The sequence below is a fragment of the Musca autumnalis genome, unplaced genomic scaffold (assembly GCF_047663935.1).
Source record: "Musca autumnalis isolate F117 unplaced genomic scaffold, ASM4766393v1 scaffold_2, whole genome shotgun sequence".
NCBI classification, from domain to species: Eukaryota; Metazoa; Arthropoda; class Insecta; order Diptera; family Muscidae; genus Musca; species Musca autumnalis.
Window position 1 is genome coordinate 250,971,658 of NW_027411755.1, and position 20,263 is coordinate 250,991,920.

The following is a 20,263-nucleotide window of genomic DNA, read 5'->3' on the forward strand; positions in this document are numbered from 1 at the left end:
TCCGTAATGCCTCCGGTCCCGACCATCACGGATAATCGAGGTCCGACTGTATTTACAGAGTAGGATATTTAGAATTGAAAATAGACAATATCGGGCCACGTTCGGCAATGTCGCCATGTAAAATTTATTGAAGTATATTGAAGTTTTTAATCATACAGGTCCATGTTATGGTTTATCGCAGAATTTTACAACCACAAAGAATTGCCGTTGTCTTTGCTATAGCAAGATTTTCACTATTTCGATGATCTTAGCCTAATTTTTAAGAATATCGGCTGTCGTTGTCGGTGATATGTTTCCAAATGAAAACATTAAGAAAAATTTAACAGTTTTCGAGATATGGTGCGAATTATGGCATTTTTACATATATGTATTATAAAATTTATTTTTTTCGATCCTTATTGAACCCCACATAATTATTCACTAATAATTATTTGAGAGACACTCCTCTCAATAGTTACCGCGCCCATAAGCTTTTTAGTTGGCCACCGTAGTATTTAGAGCTTTGTCAGGAAGCATAAACTTGTCCACGAAAAGTAGGATATCGCTGTAAACAAAAAATCATCGAACAGTCTTTAAACTGCAGTTATGTTAGACTTGTATAAGAGACCTGAAGATGTTGTCCAAACATATGTACTTTTGGAAGTAATCTTGCGAACCATATTAGGTTCGATTTTAGACCGAATTGGTTAGTCCCTTCGACCATTTTAGTGAACATTTTTGAAATTTTACGGAGGTACCGATATGACTTAAATTTAATTTGGACAAAACATTACGAGATCCATAACTTGGACCGAGATACAGACGGACGGACGGTGGTAAGTACTTCCATCTTGGCTGAAACGAATATCGTCCAAACATATGTGAAGTCTTAAATCATCATTTTGATGAAATCTATACGATACAATCCTAGTGTATATAATCTCGTAATCTTTATACATTTCATTCAATAGATTTTTTTATATATTTCCATTCCCATAATACTGAACTCGTTATTTTTGCTATAACCGAATAAGTTTTAAGCCTCGAGAGCTGTATATTCGAATAAATAATAGACATGGGGTATATTCATTAAGGAATTAGCATTTGATAGTGGTATGATATTACATGAAGAAGTAATTCAGATTTTATTGGAAGTTTCTCTCAAAAACAGCATACAAACAAAACTTTTTAAAATATTTTCTTACAAAACTTGTTAATGATGTACATTTTCTGTTCAGAAACTTAAGAAAATATAAGTTTTAATTTGAAATCTTCAAATATACAAACATTTTTATGAGAAAAAAATATAATAACTAGTTACAGTAGCTTAAAAAATTTTGTTCCACCAAACCATTTCGGGGGGGGGGGGGCCGGGCCCCCCGTGCCCCCCCCCTGCGTACGTCCCTGGTATAGGGTATCCCATGGTCGGCTCCGTCCGACTATAGACTTTTCTTACTTGTTTTTCTTTCACATGAAGAAAAAAAATCTGCCAAAAATTACGTAGTTTCCTCTGGGGGTCTCCTTTAAAGGCTAAGCACACTAAAATGTTGGCTAACATCCAGTTTGAAACTTGGTCATGAATTGCTTATAATTTGTACTGCATGTTATCCTTATGATTTGTATTGCCCCTTCATTTTCACATATTTTGAAAGCTTAAAGATTTTTGCACGCTGAAAAATTCCGTCCAGAACATACTCGTGAAAAAGGAAATCTGACAAAAACTTTCTATCTTTGCTATTTTTCAATGTAAGATTCGGCAGAAACAATATTGATGTGTTCGAACGAATGTCCTATCTAATGAATATGTAAGGAAAATATTCCCTTCGGGGAACCTGTAACCCCTATAGGGCGCGTCCCCAGGTGGCGGTTAGGGGAATGCTTCCCAGATATGGGTGGTAGTACGGAAATCAAATACGTCCCGCGGACCAACAGGTTGCTGCGTCTGTCCTTAAGTAAAGCGGCAGCAAACAGCGTCTGAACTCCATGAGTAGCGGCTGAAAACTAGATGGAAAACTGTAAACCCTTCAGAAGGCAACGGGAAACCCCTGGAGTACTATCCCATGAAAATCATGCAATTTATGAATATAAATAATGAACGGCCTTCAGTCTCCGGCCAAACGAGGGTGCTAAGAATCCCCGGAGGTAAAACAAAAAATAACGTGAATATTGGTACCTGGAACGTACGAAGCCTATATGAATCTGGAAAATTAGCTAACACCATTAATGAGATGAATAAACTGAATATTGATATACTTGGAGTTTGCGAAACATGGTGGCCTGATAATGGAGAATTTGCATCTCAAAATGTCAAAATATTTTACTCAGGAAACCTGAATAGAACTCAAAGAATAGAACTTAAAAGACCACATAGCACAATGCGCAACAGGATTTGTACCAAAATCTGACAGAGCAATGCTTATAAAGTTAGAAACAAAACCCTTAAAACTAAATATTATACAAGTATATGCGACCACTGCAGACAAGAGCAAAGAAGAATTGGAAGATTTTTACGAAGATGTAAAATACCTAATAAATATGACAAAACCCCATGATAGAACTATCATCCAAGGAGACTTTAATGCCAAAGTTGGACAAGATATTTTACCAGGCATAACAGGCAAATTTGGACTAGGCGAGAGAAATGATAGAGGTGACAGACTTATTCAATTCTGTCAAGAATATGGGTTGAAAATTACAAATACAATGTTCTGCTTGCCAAAAAGAAGATTGTATACCTGGAAATCCCCTCAGGACAAACCAACAAATATAATACGGAACCAGATAGATTATATTTTGATCAATAAACGCTTTTCTTCATGTGTAATGAAGACATCCACATATCCAGGGGCAGATGTTCCATCGGACCATATCCTGTTAATGAAAGAAATAAGAGCAAAATTGAAGAGAAACTCAAAGAGAAAAACACGTGGAAAACTCAATACTGGAAAACTGGAGGAACCAAGGGTAAGGACAAGAATGAGGGAGATCATTGATCAAGAATTTAGAAAAATTGAAGCTGCAGACGGAATTCTGTTAAAAATACGCTAAAATCCATAGCGGACAATAATCTAGGAATCACAACAAAACCACAAAAGAATGAATGGATGACAAAGGAGGAACGATGATGGAGGAACGTCGAAGACATAAAAATCGAATTGGTTTTAAGGAATTTGGTTTTAAGGAAGGCATGGGAACCCGCGAAGCTCTTTCATCCCTACAAATCCTAGTTGAAAAATGCAAAGCTGTTCAAAAAGATGTATACATATGCTTTATTGATTACGAAAAGGCATTCGATACAGTACAGCACGACAAGTTAATAGAGATTCTTACGTCCATTGGTATCGGGCAGAATGAAATTCGATGTATAAAAAGCTTGTATAGGCATCAGACTGCACATGTTGACGTAAACGGAGAATGCACGGAAGACATAGTAATATCAAAAGGTGTCAGACAAGGATGTATATTATCCCCCTTATTGTTCAATGTATACTCCGAAAGAATATTCCAAGAATCTATCAATGATGTCAAAAAAGGAATCCTGGTTAATGGTATTTTCTCAACAATATTAGATATGCCGACGACACAACCATACTAGCCGATAGCATTGCAGGGCTGCAATACCTACTTAATAGACTAACAACGCACAGTGAAAGCTATGGTCTAAAGATAAATATTAAAAAGACTAAGTACATGGTTATTTCCAAAGAAAGTATGAGTAATCAAACACAATAAAAAATTAAAGATATGGACGTGGAAAGAGTACATAGCTTTAAATACCTCGGCGTCACAAAAAATGACAAGTGGAACATTTCAAATGAAATAAGAAGCAGAATCGAAATGGCGAGAGAAGCTTTTGTAAAATACAAGAAAATTTTTTTAAGTCATGATATTACTATAAAGTCAAAACTAAGATATCTGAAAACATATGTATGGTCTGTTTTGCTATATGGAGTCGAAATGTGGACCCTGAAGGCAGTTGACATGAAAAAACTTGAAGCTTTCGAGATGTGGACTTACAGGCGAATTCTAAAAATACCATGGACCAAGTTTGTAACGAACAATGAAGTACTGCGAAGAATACACCAAGAAAAAGAGCTTATACGTACAATAAAGAAACGAAAAACAGCATATCTTGGACACATCATGCGAAACAGCAAATACAAACTACTCCAAAACATCATCCGATGCAGAATAGAAGGCAGACAGTCCAGGGGAAGAAAAGAGAAGTCTTGGATTAACAATATTCAGGAATGGACCGGCATAAACGATGCCTCAACTCTACTCAGCAGGTGCAGAAATCGACAATCTTTTGCTGAAATAATAAACAACTTATAAATACATATAAGAACTTAATATAATGTAATATATTTTATGTAATTGCACTGATCGCCATAAATTCGTAAAACGAATAGGCAAATAAAGAAGAAGGAAAATATTAGAAAAATTTAAAAATTTGTGCACATTTTATTCATTTTTAGTGGTATAGGAATTCACTCTCGGAGTCGACCCGGAGTGGGAGTCGGAGCCGGAGTCGTGAAAAAAATCGTCTGGAGTCGGAGTCGAGCCAAAAATACCTCGACTCCGAAACCCTGCTCAAAACTACGGTAGTGGGTAAATAACCATCACCCATTTAAATTTAGACTAAAGTGGATACTAATGTTCATTTCTTTCTCTTCCTTTCTTCTACTTGTAGAGCGGCCCAAAATCTATCAGCACAAAGTACATCAGCAAAATCATCACGCGCCAGCGATGTGTCAAATACTTCCGCACGCAATGGTAGCTTCTGTGGCGCCTTGCAAAGGGTGTCACCGCCAGCCACTCGGTTTGCAACGACGTTCAACAAACAAGGAAAATGGTGGTAAGTGAGATTTAGGACTACCTAATAGCTTTTGCATGTCAAATGAAAATCTGAATAAAAATATTTCTATGAACAAATTTTCCGACATGTAATAAGTAACAAAAAATGCTTCTTTGAAATCCATAATGTTTGTTTATAATATTAGTATTTTTTCTTTTTATTTTCATCATAATTTTTGTTTTTACAATTTAATGATTCTCGTTTACAGGTTAAAGTTATGCTGCGTGTTTCCGATAATAACACAGATCCGGATACACCACTCTTTATAACAGTCGATAAGAAAAATCGTCAAGTTACACTCACAGATCAAGCTGCGGCTTCTAATTTGGCTGCTTGTTCATCGCGCCCAAAATGCCTTCGATAATCTTTTTACAGCGGAAGATCAACAGGTGAGTGAAATAGGGAATGCTGGTCTGCTGGTGTTTTTATTGGCAAAACAAATGAGTCGTGTATCACCAACACAACACACCCACCAATTTCATGGCGTTCTAGTGCTTTTCATTTCTGTTTCTTCTTGTTGTTTTTATTTTGTTCTCCATCTAGTCGGTTGTCTGTGCATCTGCTTCGTCTGAAGTAATCCCTGCCGTTTTAGAAGGTTCCGATGGCTGTCTATTTCCAATTGGTTATTCAATTTCCGGTAAGTTGCCTTTTTGAGACTGCTGAGCCAAATGCAGTAGACTGCATACTTTCTGTCCGTGCATTTATATTCATTTCCTCATCATGTGCATGCACATTCACACACAAGGAAATTGCAATAAATTCCCTTCGTGCCTGAGTTCGTTAGACAACTAATCATGCTTATCTTGCAGTATTTTTCATGTTATATTCTATCATCATGTTGCAATCTTCACTGATTTCAGTTTGTTCTGTTTTTTTTTTTTTATACCTTGACTCTTTCATGTTTTTGTGCGTATGCCTGTCTATAGGTTAGTCCAAGACTATGCTGGGCAGTGGTAATCCACCCACGGAATCGGGTTGCATCCATGTGCCATTTCATGGCCATATAAAAGTATTAATGCACGTCGCCAAAAGAGTGGTGCACGATTTTCGGTGCGTGTCAGTGCTTTGGGTGTTAGTGCCACGAAACCGGATACAACGTCAAAGGATTTAGTAGCTGCCCATGTAACGGGTAATTGTGGTGTTATGAAGAAACAAATTATGAGATATTTATGTATGTATGTATTGACAATTTTATTAAAGTGCAAATGTTTTTGGTCGAAATGAGCTGTTGTCGAAATAGAAGATGTGTTTAGAATATTTTTCTAGAGGTTCTTTAGGTTTCGTGGATTGATTAGTATATTTTTTCTGAGGGCCTTAAAATAGCTTGTAATTTTTTAAAATACTTTTTCAGACGACCTGATCTATATAAATTATCATTCTAAACGGCCGTATGGTAGTATGCAATTTTTTGGTATATATTTCTAAGGACCTTAGATCTCGGAATTTTTAGAATATTTTTGTAGAGAACATTGTGGTCCCTTAAGTCTTCAGTGTTATTACCTTCGCATGTTTAGGGATTACCGACCGTTGGGACTTCTCAAAAGAAATTAACAGCCGAATAGAAATAGCGAGAGATGCCTTTTTTAAACACAAAAAAGTATTAACAAGTCACGACATAAATGTGACAACAAAAATAAGATTTATCAAGTGCTATGTTTGGTCAGTCCTCTTATATGCTTCCGAAGACTGGACACTTAAAATGTCCGATGAAAGAAATTTGGCAGCTTTTGAAATGTGGACATTCCGACGAGTACTGAAAATACCCTGGACTTCAAAAATATCAAATGACGAAGTACTTAGAAGGATGAATGTGAACCGACAGCTAATCTCAACAATAAAAAAGCGTAAAGTCTCATACCTTGGACACATACTTAGAAATAATAAATACAAGATTCTACAAACAATCCTTAAGGCAAAAATCGACGGAAAGCGCGGAAGAGGTAGAAAAGAAACAACCTGGCTCAAAAATATCCAGACATGGACCGGCTATAATGATGAATACACACTTTTACAAGCCGCTAAGAACAGGGAGCTGAACATCATTGTGTAACAACAAATAATTATAAATATATACTTGGTATCATATATGTATCATTGAAATATTATTGTACGATCACCAATATCCGAATAACGGATGAGTAAATAAAGAAGAAGATGTTTAGGGATTAAGGGATTTCAGGATCATTATTTTTAAGCTATTGAAGAATAGTTTTCTAAAGGACATAAGGAGCATTAGCTTAGGATATTTAACAAAATTTATTTAAAGGGCTTTTGGGTATTTGGATTCAGTTTTATAAAGATCTTCATAGCAATAAGCTTGGAGTTCTTTCGAATATTTTCCTAATAGACTTCAGGGCCATAAGGTTGGTATTTTTATACCCTACACCACAATGTGGAAAGGGTATTATAAGTTTGTTTTGGTAAAAATTAATGTAGCACCGCGGAATATTCGTCGGAGACCCCCAATATGGTATTCCAATCTTCATATCTCGACGAGATAAAGCGATTTTGAGATGTGTGTCCGTCCATTATAAATTGTAAACACGCTCCAGGCCGCAATTATGGACCGATCGTCACGAAATTTTGTATGGAGGTTGGGTTTAGGCCAGAATAGATCCCTATTCTTATTGGTGATGATCGAGAAATATTTAGCGGGTGAAATGTACCAAAAACCTAATATTTATTCAATTTTCTAGCGGCTCTGTAGGTTGCAATAATAGTCCGATCAACGCTAAATTTTATATAAGGTAAGAGTATATGACAGAGAAGAAGCTTGCAATTTGAGATGGCGATCAGATAATATTTAGAGGGTTAAATGGACCACAACATTTGTGTGAAAATTGTGAAAATTTTTAATATACAACATATATCTTTATTCCTGGAAGTAAGCTACCTTTGGAAATGGAACGCTTAACCTTTCAATTGATGCCAGTTGTGTTGGTGTGCATGATCAGATAACAGAGTTACATCCCAATATTTTGAGTTATTCGTATATAGTGTAATCATAAACTCGTTAGAGGTCGCAATTTTACCCCAAGAGTCAACAAAATTTTTACCGGGTAAGAGTTTAGGTCAAAGAAGAAGCCTACAATTTTGAATGATAATCTGATATTATTTAGCGGGTGAAATGGACCATTACTTTTGTATGAAAAATATAAAAATTTTATTTTTGGTCGATATTTTAATTCTTTGAGGACATATGTATATCGGCAAAGTAGCCTACATATGGAAAAACATGATGATGCAATTTGCAATAAAGTGTTTGCTAGGTAACGGTCCTACTGCTTAATATATAATGGGTTCTTTGTAGAGAGTCACATTTTCCTCCCATGCTATAAACTGTCTCTATCATTCCCAGTGTTTACATCATTGGATTTTTATACCCTACACCGCAATGTGGAAATTTTGAGTTTCACAGTTCAAAATTTTTTTAAAAATCGATATTTTTAATTCTTAAGATTTTAAGGTCTTTTATGATACCGCAAACGCATACGCTGATCGGTTTATTAGTTTTCGAGATACAGTGGGCACGCAAACTGCTTAATAAGAAGTAAGAAAGTATCAGTCAGCTGTGTCGATAGAGGTATACCCTCAGCCACGTACCTAAAGAATAGAAGTTAACAAAATACTCTCGACGTCTTTAGGGAGTTTTGTAGCTTTTCGATCAATTTCTTTGGAAGTATGGACTTGCCCCCTAATAAAATGTATCTTCAATGTACAAGGGCTGCAAGGGTAACATCTTGCAAAAAATTTCAAAACGATCCGAGACGAGTCTTTAAACTGCACTTTTTCTTAAATTTGTGTGGGATGTTTCCGATGGAGTGGTCCAATGTAGTCTATATTCGGACCTTATACAAGTCTGTAAGAAATAAGACGATTTGCAAAGTTTGCAACGAATCCGTTCCTTCCATTATCTCAGGAAGAATGGACTTTCCCCGAATAATTTCACCGTCGTAAAGGGGCCGCAAGAAAAACCTGTTGCAACAAAAATCATGATAGTCCGAGACCCGCTGTTAAACTATACTTTTTCCTAATTTTGTGTGGGAGGTATCCGCAGGAGTAAGTCGATATAGGGCAAGTTTGACCCAATTCGGTTACTCTCTTCTAGAGTTATCGTGCGCACAATATTTGAGAAAAATTTTGAACTTTTGTGGAGTGGTCCGATATGGCCTATCTTTGAACTTAAACTTTGAACTTAAAGGTATAAAAACAGTAAAAAATGGATGAAAAAATATATTTTTGTTCTCAATAACAGACAATAACCCCTAAATGTAGTGTAAGATAAAAAACAATGCAATAACAAGGATGCAAACGGTTGGAATTACGGTTTAATAGTCATTGAATTTTGCAAAAATATAGTAGTTGAGATGAAAGGACGCCGTTTGGACTTGGCTATAAAAATGAGATCACAAAACATTAAGCCAAAATATAATATGCCTCCACTCATTGAAAAGAGAAGTCCCATGTTAAATCCACTGTAGATATATCCGATGGTATTCAGCTGATGAAGTAGCACTATGAACTTTACAAGACTTCAATCTATTAATTTTTATATTTATACCCTACACCACTATGTGGAAAGGGTATTATGAGTTTGTTTGGTAAAAATGCATGTAGCACCGCGAAATATTCGTCGAAGACCCTCAATGTGGTATACCAATCTTCATATCTCGACAAGATAAAGCGATTTTGTGTCCGTCCGTCCGTCTGTCCATTATAAATTGTAATCAAACTCCAGGCCGCAATTATGGACCGATCGTCACGAAATTTTGTATGGAGGTCGGTTTCACATCAGAATAAATCGCTATTTGAATTGGTGATGATCGTGTAATATTTAGCGGGTTTGTAGATAAGGTAAGAGTATATGACAAAGAAGAAGCTTGCATATTGAGATGGCGATCAGATAGTATTTAGATGGTTAAATGGACCAAAACTTTTGTGTGAACATTTTTAATATACAGCTTATATCTTTATTCCTGGAAGAGACATTCCGGGCAAGAAAGCTGTACTTGGAAGAGGAACGCTTGACCTTTCTATTGATGTCAATTGTATTGGTGTACATGATAAGATAACAGAGTTACAGCCTAATATACCCTGTTATTTGTTTGTAGTGTAATCATAAACACACTAGATGTTGCAATTATAGCTCAATAATCACGAAATTTTGCACGAGGTAAGAGTTTAGGTAGAGAAATGCTTACAATTTTATATTACTTAGCGGGTGAAATGGACCATTACTTTTGTATGAAAAATACAAAAAAATTTTTTTGGTCTATATTTTATTTCTTGGAGGGCATATACCGGTAAAGTAGACTACATATGAAAATAGAACTACTGATCTTCCACCGGATGAAAATTGCAATAAAGTGTCTGCTAGATAACGGGCCTACTGCTTAATATATAATGGGTTTGGTGTAGAGAACCACATTTTCCCGTTCCCAGTTGTTGCATTATTGCAAATTACATGGTGCCCTAACGTTTTAATTGTCCAACTGAATTTTTATACATACATTGCAGGATGGGTTGCTTTGCCACCTTTTTGCAAAACGATTCCTAAGCCAGGCAAAGTCAAATTTTCAACGGTGGCAAAAAATCCTTCTGTAAGGTTTGCGACATTTTCTGAGTATTTCAGCCGTATAAAACTTTTCTACAAGTGGTTCCTTAGGGCACGCCGTTCGGACTCGGAGATAAACTGTGGATCCCATATCATTGAGCGAATATGAATTGGGGTGCACTCATTCATTGATATGAGAGAGATGTTTGTGAAACAAATATTATATTTTTATTTAAGTTTGGTGTGATACGGTACCAGAATCCCCAAAGTTATTTCTAACAATAAGTTTATTTTTTCCATAACGAAATGTTGATTTGTGAAAAGCTAATTCCCAGTGGTAAAGGTGTAGGATATCACATGGTCGGCCCCGTCCGACTAATTTAATTATTTTTTTAAAGGTCTGCAGGGATATTAGCTTGGATTTTATAGAAATGTGTTAAGGGCACTTCGGAGTTCCGTTATGTTTTTAACAATTTTCCAAAGAACTTGCGGTTCATAATCTTGTATTTATTTTTCTAAAGAATTGTTCTTAGGGATTTTTTGACATTTTTTGGAATATTTTTCAAAAGGCTTTAGGATCGCATGGATTTTTTAGAATATTTTTCAATAGGATCTTTGGTTTCCTTAAAATAGCGAATAATTAAAAAAGAAAACACTTTTTTAGACTACCGTATTGTAGTATGCAATTATTTTCCAAAAGGATCTGGAAATTTTTAGAAAATTTTTGTAATAAGAAGACCTAAGGTCGAGTTACATTTTTTAGAACATTTTTCTGGAGGATCTTAAGGTTGGCTGGATTTTTAAGGATATTTCTAAATGATCTTAAGTTCGTTCGAAATGTTTTATAATTCATTTCTAAAAAAATATTATGATCGCGCGATTTTTTAATACTTTTCTATAAAAACTTAGGGTCTCGTGGAATTTGCAGAATATTTCACAGTACATTTTTGGAATTTTTTTTCTAGAGAACCTTAGGGTCACCTGGAATGTTCAGACTACTTTCCAAGACGACCTTAAGATCGCGTGGATATTTTACAAGAGGACTTAAATCTCGAGTGGAAGTTTTTAAATTATTTTTCTAATGGACCTTAGGGTCGCGTGAACATATTCAGAATATTTTTCTTAAGGGACATCGAGTCTCTTGGAATTTTGCAGAGTATTTTTAAGGGGCACCTTAAGGTCGTGTGAATATTTTAAAATTATTTTCTAGAATGTGTTGGGGTTGCCTGCTTTTTTAAGAGATTTGTGTAATTTTATAGAAAAAAAATTATAAGTGGGCTTTTCTTAAGGGGTCGCGTGGAATTTTGAAAATATTTTTTTTCTCGATGTCCTTGGGGCTGTGTGGAATTTTGAAAATATTGGTCTAAATTGTTGGTGTTCAGGGGTCAAGGGATAGACAGTGGGGTGGGTTTTCTAACTATAGTAGTAACGATTTCACATACAAATTGTAATTCAAATATTCATATATATTTTTTATATAGGATTTCAGTATATGTAAATCTAAAACTTTTCTTTAGACAGTTGGTGTTGCGTGGATTTTTCAATATATTTTTTAGATAGCTTCGGGTTGCGTGGAATATTTAAACCCTTTTCTTGTAGATGCTTGGGGTTGAGTGAATTTTTTAAAATATTTTTTAGAGAGCCTTGGATTTGCTCGGATTTTTTTAAAATATTTTTCTATATGGCCTTGGGATTGCGTGGATTTTTTAAAATATTTTCAAGAAGACTATGGCATTGTGTGGATATTTTTAACTTTCTAGACGGTCCAGGGGTTGTGTGGATATTTTTCTAAATATTTATCTAGAGGGCCTATATTTTTCTTGAGGATCTTACAGTAACGTAGATTTTTCAATAATATTTTTATGAAGAACTTTTGCATAGCGTGATTTTTTTAATGTTTTTTCAAATTCCGCGTGGAATTTTTTAGATTTTTTTCTTAAGGACATTGGACTTTTTTTATGTTATTTTTAGAGGATATTAGGTCGCTTGAAATGTTTGAAGGTATATTCTAGGAAACCTTGGCTTGTCTGAAATTTTTTAGAATATTTTTAAGGACCTCAAAATTTTAGAATATTATTCTAAATTGCATTTTTTTATTTTTAAACAACAGGTCAAGGTTCATATGTTACTCTCCTCCACTATTACGGTTGAAAATAACCTGTATAACACTTGGAACACATACCACGCTATTTAGTACATGTTAAAATTGTCTCTAAATGAGAGTTTTTTAAATATTATTAAAATTTCATTGACAAAACTAATAAAAAGTCCACGTTTGGCCCCTTCCCTTGGCATCCATTGGCAATACCTTGTTAAACCCTCATTTCCATATATTATAAAGCCATAATCGTTGTCATTACATATTAAGTTTGTATCCCGACATGTTTACTCATTCCACGTTGGATATTACTATACGCCACAGACGAACATTCATTTCCTTTTTGGATTCACAAAGTCCTTAAAAGAAAATCGACAATTTAAATTGTTATTATGGCCCCAATGCAGATCAAAGTATTTATCCTTTTTGTTTGACTTTCGCTCCTTCACATAGGGACATATAACAAATAGCTTTAACCTGCCAAAGCTATCAAACGGCTGGCTATAAGACGCCTTCCTTTAAATTCTTTTGTTTTGTCCTATTTTTCAGAAAAATTCCTACCTTTGGTGTTTTAAGCATATATATTATAGCAACATTTAATATAAACAATGGTGGTGGCAGTAGGGCACACAAAAATTGTTAAGGGAATGAAATGGCAAAGATAATCTAAAACTGTTCCCCAAACTTGAATAGGGCACACTTATCCCACGGCCCCAATTTAAATGTTCGTTCGTTGTTCTCCTTTACATTATGACAATATTCACTTTACAACAATTTAGTTATTTTCTCCCCCTCTCAGGGTGGTTTGCGAGGGATGGCGGGCTGTTTGGTTGGTAACCACAATAGTTTATGCATTTTTAAGTTGTATTTCCCCCTCTACACCTCCCGCTTGCTCCTGTTTGCCTTACCAAAACCATTTGCATTTTATATTACTATGAAGCGTGTTTGTTTAACGTTTAATTTCACATTGTTTAACTGGCATTTTGCTTTGCCGTTTTTTTTCTTCTTCTCTTCGACTGCTTTCTCTGCTTTTCTTTTTGACTTATGTATGTGTGCTGGTGGGTGCTGCATAACTTGGCCCATAAACCAGACTCTGATGACTCTCCGGTTTCCTGGTTGGCCCAACTGAGTTGCGTGGCCCCACTGCTGAACGTGCTGCCTTGTTCTTAGAAGCTGTTCTGGCAGGATACTTACCCTACATGTCTATCAGTACAGTGTATCACGTAAAGGTGGAAGTAAGTAAAGTTAGAGGGCAAACAAAAAATAATTTAGTGCGTTTAAGCATGTCCTCAGAGCCTGCCAACATATTTTGCTGGATGAATTCCCACATTATCGCTGGGAATTGTATTTCATTTTCATGGAATTTTTCGTTTCTTTTCCTTCTCCTTGAAAATATAGTGGCCGAAGTCGTTTGCATCTTAATATTATATTGGCCGTTTTGAGTGGCCAACGCCATCCCACCAACAAGGATCATCCACTGACTGGCTTCTGTTATGCAAACCCAGGTAAGTAATGCCGATAAATGGAATGGAATGCAGTGCACTTCCAAAGGATGGTTCTAGGGGAAGGGAAATGATAATACGTGATAATGAATTCTTAATCATTATGTATGGGTTAAGCATTTTCATGTCATTCCTGGTAGAGAGTCATAGAGCCCTTTGCCACCCACTTCCGCCTTACCAAGTCTTGTCTGTCCAACGTCAACTGTTTGATTGTTAAGGGTCTTTGAGTCCACTAACATGCAACTGCATTTCCTTTGTTTTGTTCTGTTTTTAGTCGCATACGGATGCCTTGACAACCTTACAATTGGCTTCACGTATACACCGAATTCGAAAGAGAAAACATTGTTTTCCCTTGTCTAACTGGCCTCTGTTGCTATTACTTCTGATTAATTTGAAAACTTAGATGATATATATTGTTGTTAGGCCAACAACATAGACAACAACAAAGTAAGCGGCTAAAAACTAAACAAATTTGTTTGCTTTTCTTCTTCCATTCTCTATCCCACTCTCTTTTCTCCACCCAAAGGTCATCAATCTACAGGTTCATCAGCGGGTTACGGTGCTGGACTCTCAACTGACACAATCACTTATATGGGACCAGGTGCTGATGCCACGGATGGTGAACATCCCCCAGTCTATGTACCCTTCTTGAGTAGTGGTGATAATCGTGGTGTGAGGAGCAAAGCTCTCAAAGATTGTGGCGTGGAGAAAGAACAACACAGCCCTTCAAAAATACCAATTTCAGCCAAAAAGGTGGTTAGCCTAAAACAAATACCACAGATTCCCAGCATGGCTGGGAGGACGGGTAGTTTGAAACGTGGAACCCACTCGCCCCCACGGCAAGCTAGACCAGCACGAAACATCAACACAAGCAACAATGAACAAGCACAACTCTTTTTGCCTCTATACAGTGTCAAAACATTGCCCTATTCGGCTTCATCGCCGAAAATTGTGGCCGGTTCTATAAGGCATCCTGGTATGACCATGATGTTTTCGAAGGCTTCAAATGTTCCATCGCCCAAGGGTTCGTCTTTAAGGCATCCCGGTGTGGATGGTACAGCTTTAACCGGCAACAATGAACCGGGTGAGGGTCCTGGTAGTCCCATGCGCAAAATTACCGAAGAAAAAGTAGCTGAAGCTCACCATATAACGCGTGAAGTAAATCAGATAAAATAATATGAAACCTCGATAGATGATCCCAAATTGCTCCTGGCACAGCTGGCAACGTGCCCCTCTCAAGCTCATGGTTATTGTTTCATGGATTCCTACAAAGAAATCCATGACACTGCAATGGGTTGAATTCCAAACACCACAAGTCTTCCAAACGGTTTCAGCTGGCTCGTCACCCACTCACACTCATCGCGAACAACAGCCCCAACATTTGCGTAACATAACCACATGTCTCAACTGAAGCAAAAGACTTTGGACAACACCGAGGATATCTATGCCACAACTATATCCTGCCAACGGGGGCGATCAAGATTCTCTACACAGTAGTCAACTAAAATTGGTAAATCCCATGGGTCCTGGTCTCAACACGGCGGTACGGGAAGCCCACCATTATCGGCAAAGTTCGACACATTCTCAGCCAACACCGCAACACCGCCACCAGCAGCAACAATCAGCATCCAGCCAGCAGCATCCCAGTGCCAATATGCAATATAATAAGGAAGAGACTGATTTACACTCCTTACATTCACACACAAATGTGGCTTATGGTCACATTGGGGGTCAACATCATTCCCAGAAGGCATCACCTGGGCATCACAAATCCGCAAGAAGTGCTTCAGAGTCTAATTTTCCCATGGATCGACAAAATGATTGTGAAGAAGATTAATTTACCTCTGCCATTAATTTACCTCTGGGTTCGCAGGAAATTTCCCATATAAGCTTAGATGCATACTGCCAAGGCATGTTTCCAGGTAATCTCTATATCAGCAACATCACCATCACCAGCAGTCGCAGCATCAACACCAGCAACAGCACCAGGAACTCTGACGCAAAAAGAGCAGCAACATTTATTGCAACGTCAACTGTCAATCTTCTCATCTTTATTGGCAACAAAGTATGGGCATGTCCGATTGTGGTTTACAGGTGACTGAGGAGGAAATTGCCCTTACCATGTCAGGAGGGTAAGTTGTTGTTCTTTCTTACATTTGTTGAATGGGGTGAGGGGAGATTTTTAACGGAGAGATTTTAATGGGGTTTTTGTATTTTCTTTTTCTTCTTCTTTTTGCAGGGATCATCCTTTGGCTGGTTTGTGTCATGTGGAAAATATGCCCATTGTGTCAAGTTTCAACGTGGTTGGCGATGCCTTCAGTGATTGTGCCATGGTAAGAATAATTGACAAATTAGGATGGACATTTCGACAGAGATATGGAAGTAATATAATTAAATTTTAAAACCGCAAAGACAAGCGGATAACATGGATAATTTTCTTAAAATGTCACCGTCCATAGTAGCCCAACACTTTCTAAGTTTTCTTTTCCGTCTTTGTATTTTTCACTTTCTAGAACCAATTTGATCAATTAACTCTTTTACTTGAGATATTTACCTCACATGGAAGTAACACCGGTACTTCGTTCTGGTTGATGATATTTTTTTATTATTTTCTTAAAGCATATTTACTTATATACAAATATCACCCCCACGAGAAGATCTTTCTATATATATAAATAAAAAATAAAAACTATATTTTAAAAATTATAGAGCATAATTATTAATAATAAATGTAATTATTAAATGTAATTCTATATTAAAAACAACAAAATAAACTGAAAAGAAAAAAAAAACAACAACAAATAAAATACAACCCAAAACAACAAATTTTATATGTATAAACTAAACACAAACAATGGTGTTTTTATTTCCTCCATATGTGGTGAGGTGATGTATTTGTATGTGGAACTACATAAAAAGAAACATTAAAGTAAGTTTTATGGTCGAAACACATAATTTTGCAAACTTTGCTCGCCCATTGCATGTATAAAGGTTGTAAATTTGTGCCTCAATAAAAAAGAGAGAAAACAAAAACGTCGTATTCTCTTTTTTCTTTTTGTTCTTTTTCCTTATCTTCCTCTTCATGTTAACGAGTTTGTTTTGACTTTTGTGTGAAATACCCTTAAATGTTGTCACATACTGCGATTAGTATTAGGGACATTCTTTTCAGCACGAAATTTAATAGACCTGGGCCTGGATTCTCACGGTGCTCTTGAATCAAATTTAAACGGAAGGTGCTTACAACAATGTTCTTACATACTTACTTACTTAGCTGGCCCATTACAGAACATTTGTTCCATAGACCGAACTAAGAAAAGATCTCCAATCCTCTCTGTTTTTCGCTTCGCTTGGAATACCGCGTTTTCATTTCTTCATCCACTTGTATGCTCCATCGAAGCTTAGGCCTGCCGATTCTGCGTTCACCGCCATGTGGAATGTATTCATACGCCTTTTTAGCGGGTTCATCATCGCTCATTGTTATGATATGGCCTAGCCAACGCAATCGTTGCATCTCGATACGTTTAACTATATTCATGTCTTTGTATAGCTGATATAGCTCGTGGTTCATACGACGTCGATATTCACCATCAACGCAGAATCGTCCGTAGAACTTTCGAAGAATTTTTCGCTCGAACACGTCAAGAACTGCTTATCTGCTTGAGCAAGTATCCAGGCTTCGGAACCATACTTCAGCACGGGTAGTATCAGTGTTTTGTAAAGCGTTATTTTTGTTTGACGAGTTGTGGCTTTGTTTTTGAAGTGCTTACTTAAGCCAAAGTAGCATCTGTTGGCCAATACAATTCTTCTTTTTATTTCACAACTGAAGTCGTTTGTTGTGTTTACGGCGGTGCCGAGGTATGCGAAGTCTTTTACTACCTCAAAATTATAGGAACCCACTTTAACATTTGGTCCGATCTCAATGGACGCATTGCGCGTCGACACCGTCAACTTGGTATTCTCGCCGTTTACCGCCAGACCCACTATAGCAGATTCTCCTTCGATTTTCACAAAGGTATCGGTTACTTCTTTTACTGATCGCTCCATGATGTCTATATCATCAGCATAAGCAAGTAACATGTGGCAATTGGTGTAGATTGTGACACTTCTTTTGACGTTTGCCTCTCGTTTAACCTTTTCTAGCAGGATGTTGACAAGATCACACGAAAGGCTGTCTCCTTGCCTGAAACCTCTTTTGGTACAAAATTCTTCGGGTAGGTTCCTTCCTATTTTAACTGAAGATCTTGTGACAGTTGGAGTCATTTTACAAAGCCGAATGAGCTTTGCGGGGATACCAAATTCAGACATGGCTTGGAATACCTTTGATCGTAGCGGGCTATCGAAGGCTGCTTTATAATCGACAAAAAGGTGACTTTGCCGCGGGGTAAATATATGGTCGATGGTGGACTTGCCAGGTCTAAAGCCGCATTGGTAAGGTCCAATTATTTCATTGACATGGGCTTAAGTCGTTCGCACAATATCCCTGACAATATCTTGTAGGCGATAAGGAGAAGACTTATGCCCCTATAGTTGGAGCATAATGTCTTATCTCCTTTCTTATGGACACAGGATGCTTAGGTTCCAATCGTCGGGTACGCGTTCTTCCTGCCAGATGGAGCTAACTAGCTGATGCATACACTTTATCAGCATGTCGCCTCCGCTTTTAAACAGCTCGGCTGGTAGGCCATCAGCTCCTGCTGCCTTATTATTCTTCAGCCGGTTTATTGCTGTCTTTACCTCATCTTGGCCGGGTGGTATACATTCAATACTGTCTTCTGGGATTGGATCTGTGATATCTTCGTCGACTTCGCTACTATTGAATACCAACAGTTTGGAGAAATGCTCTTTCCATATCCTGAGCACGCTATCTGTATCAGTTACCAAATTAACTTGCTGGTCTCCACAGGAGCATGTGCCAGTTCCAAAGCCATCAGTTTAATGTTCCACTCTTTGGTAGAATTTTCGGACTTCATTCTGTCTCCTGTACATCTCGAAATGTTCACACTCCCGATTTTCCATTTCTCTCTTTTTCCTGCGGAAAAGACGTTTCTCCTCTCTCCTTTTCCCCTGATACCACTATCGTGCGCTAGGCGTTGCTAATGACTGTAAAGTACTGGACACTCCTGGCCATATAATGGATTCCTTGGTGGAGGTCTCTGGTATCCAAGTACCGATTTTGCGGCTGTTTGCATGGAGTGGGCAATGTTATGCCATTGTCCTGATATGTTATCGGGACGAGGAGTGCTTTGATTAAGCAGTTGGGCCAGTTGAGTGGAATATGCAGTGGCTATCTGTTGTGATTGCAGCTTACCGATGCCCAACTTCCGTGTTGTGTCTGTTCTCACTTTGTTTGCAACGTTTAATCTGGTATGTACCTTTGCTGCAACAAATTGGTGGTCCGAGTCAATGTTTACACGCTCGATGCATGTCTTCCATATATCACAAAATGATCAATTTGATTACTTGTTCTTTGATCTGGATACAGCCAGGTGCCCTTATGAATATCGAGATGATTAAATCTGGTACTGCTAACTACCATGTTTTTTGCAGCTACAAAGTCTATCAGCCTCATGCCATTGTCAGATGTTTCACTGTGGAGACTGAATTTCCCAAATGTTGAGCCAAAGATATTCTCTTTTCCAATTTTGGCATTAAAATCGCCTAGTATAATTTTAATGTCATGGGCAGGGCAACGGTCATATGTTTCTTCTAAGCGCTCGTAAAATATATCTTTGGTCTGTTCGTCCTCTTCTTCAGTGGGAGCATGAGCGCAAATAAAGCTGATGTTGAAAAATTTTGCTTTTAATCGAATTGCAGCGAGTCTTTCATTCACTGGGATGAAGCCGGAGACCAGATGTTTTAACCTCCGACCAACTACAAATCCGCAACCAAACTCATGCTTTGTGCCATGGCAGCTATAATACAGTGCGTCACCGTTAGGTGTTGTTGTGACGCCTTTCCCGTTCCATCGTGGCAGTAATGTCGGCTTTGTACTTTTCAAGTAAATCTACCAATGCGTAAGGTGCAAATTCGCAGATCATGGTCCTAAAAACGTTTGCGTGAGTCGTCAACTTTTGAGGGATTTGATTTCCTTTTCTTTCGTTTTTTCATATTAGGCTGTTTTTTCTAGGGGAAGGTTTTTAACGTTCTTATGGGTGAACGCGCGGCACATGTTAGCTCACTACCTTTAACGGGTGTTAAAGGCAGTTCCCCAGGTTACACCACTGTGAGGTCAGTGTCCACTTGAGATGAAAGAGGGACCAAGATAAATCCTG

General features: G+C 37.4%; 1 protein-coding gene and 1 pseudogene across 1 annotated transcript; both read left to right on the top strand.

Annotated features, from left to right (window-relative positions):
- The window catches only part of LOC141392565 (kinesin-like protein GA13060), a 79,464-nt pseudogene extending 62,713 nt beyond the window's left edge, over positions 1-16,751 (top strand).
- LOC141393395 (kinesin-like protein CG14535) lies at positions 14,446-15,176 on the top strand. Its single transcript, XM_073966390.1, has one exon. The coding sequence runs from the start codon at positions 14,583-14,585 to the stop codon at positions 15,165-15,167; it is 585 nt and encodes a 194-aa protein (XP_073822491.1). The 5' UTR covers positions 14,446-14,582; the 3' UTR covers positions 15,168-15,176.
- Positions 16,752-20,263: the final 3,512 nt, after the last annotated feature.

Bases quoted from the DNA above. Each gene is read 5' to 3' on its own strand.
- LOC141393395 (XM_073966390.1), top strand. From the start codon at position 14,583: ATGGGACCAGGTGCTGATGCCACGGATGGTGAACATCCCCCAGTCTAT.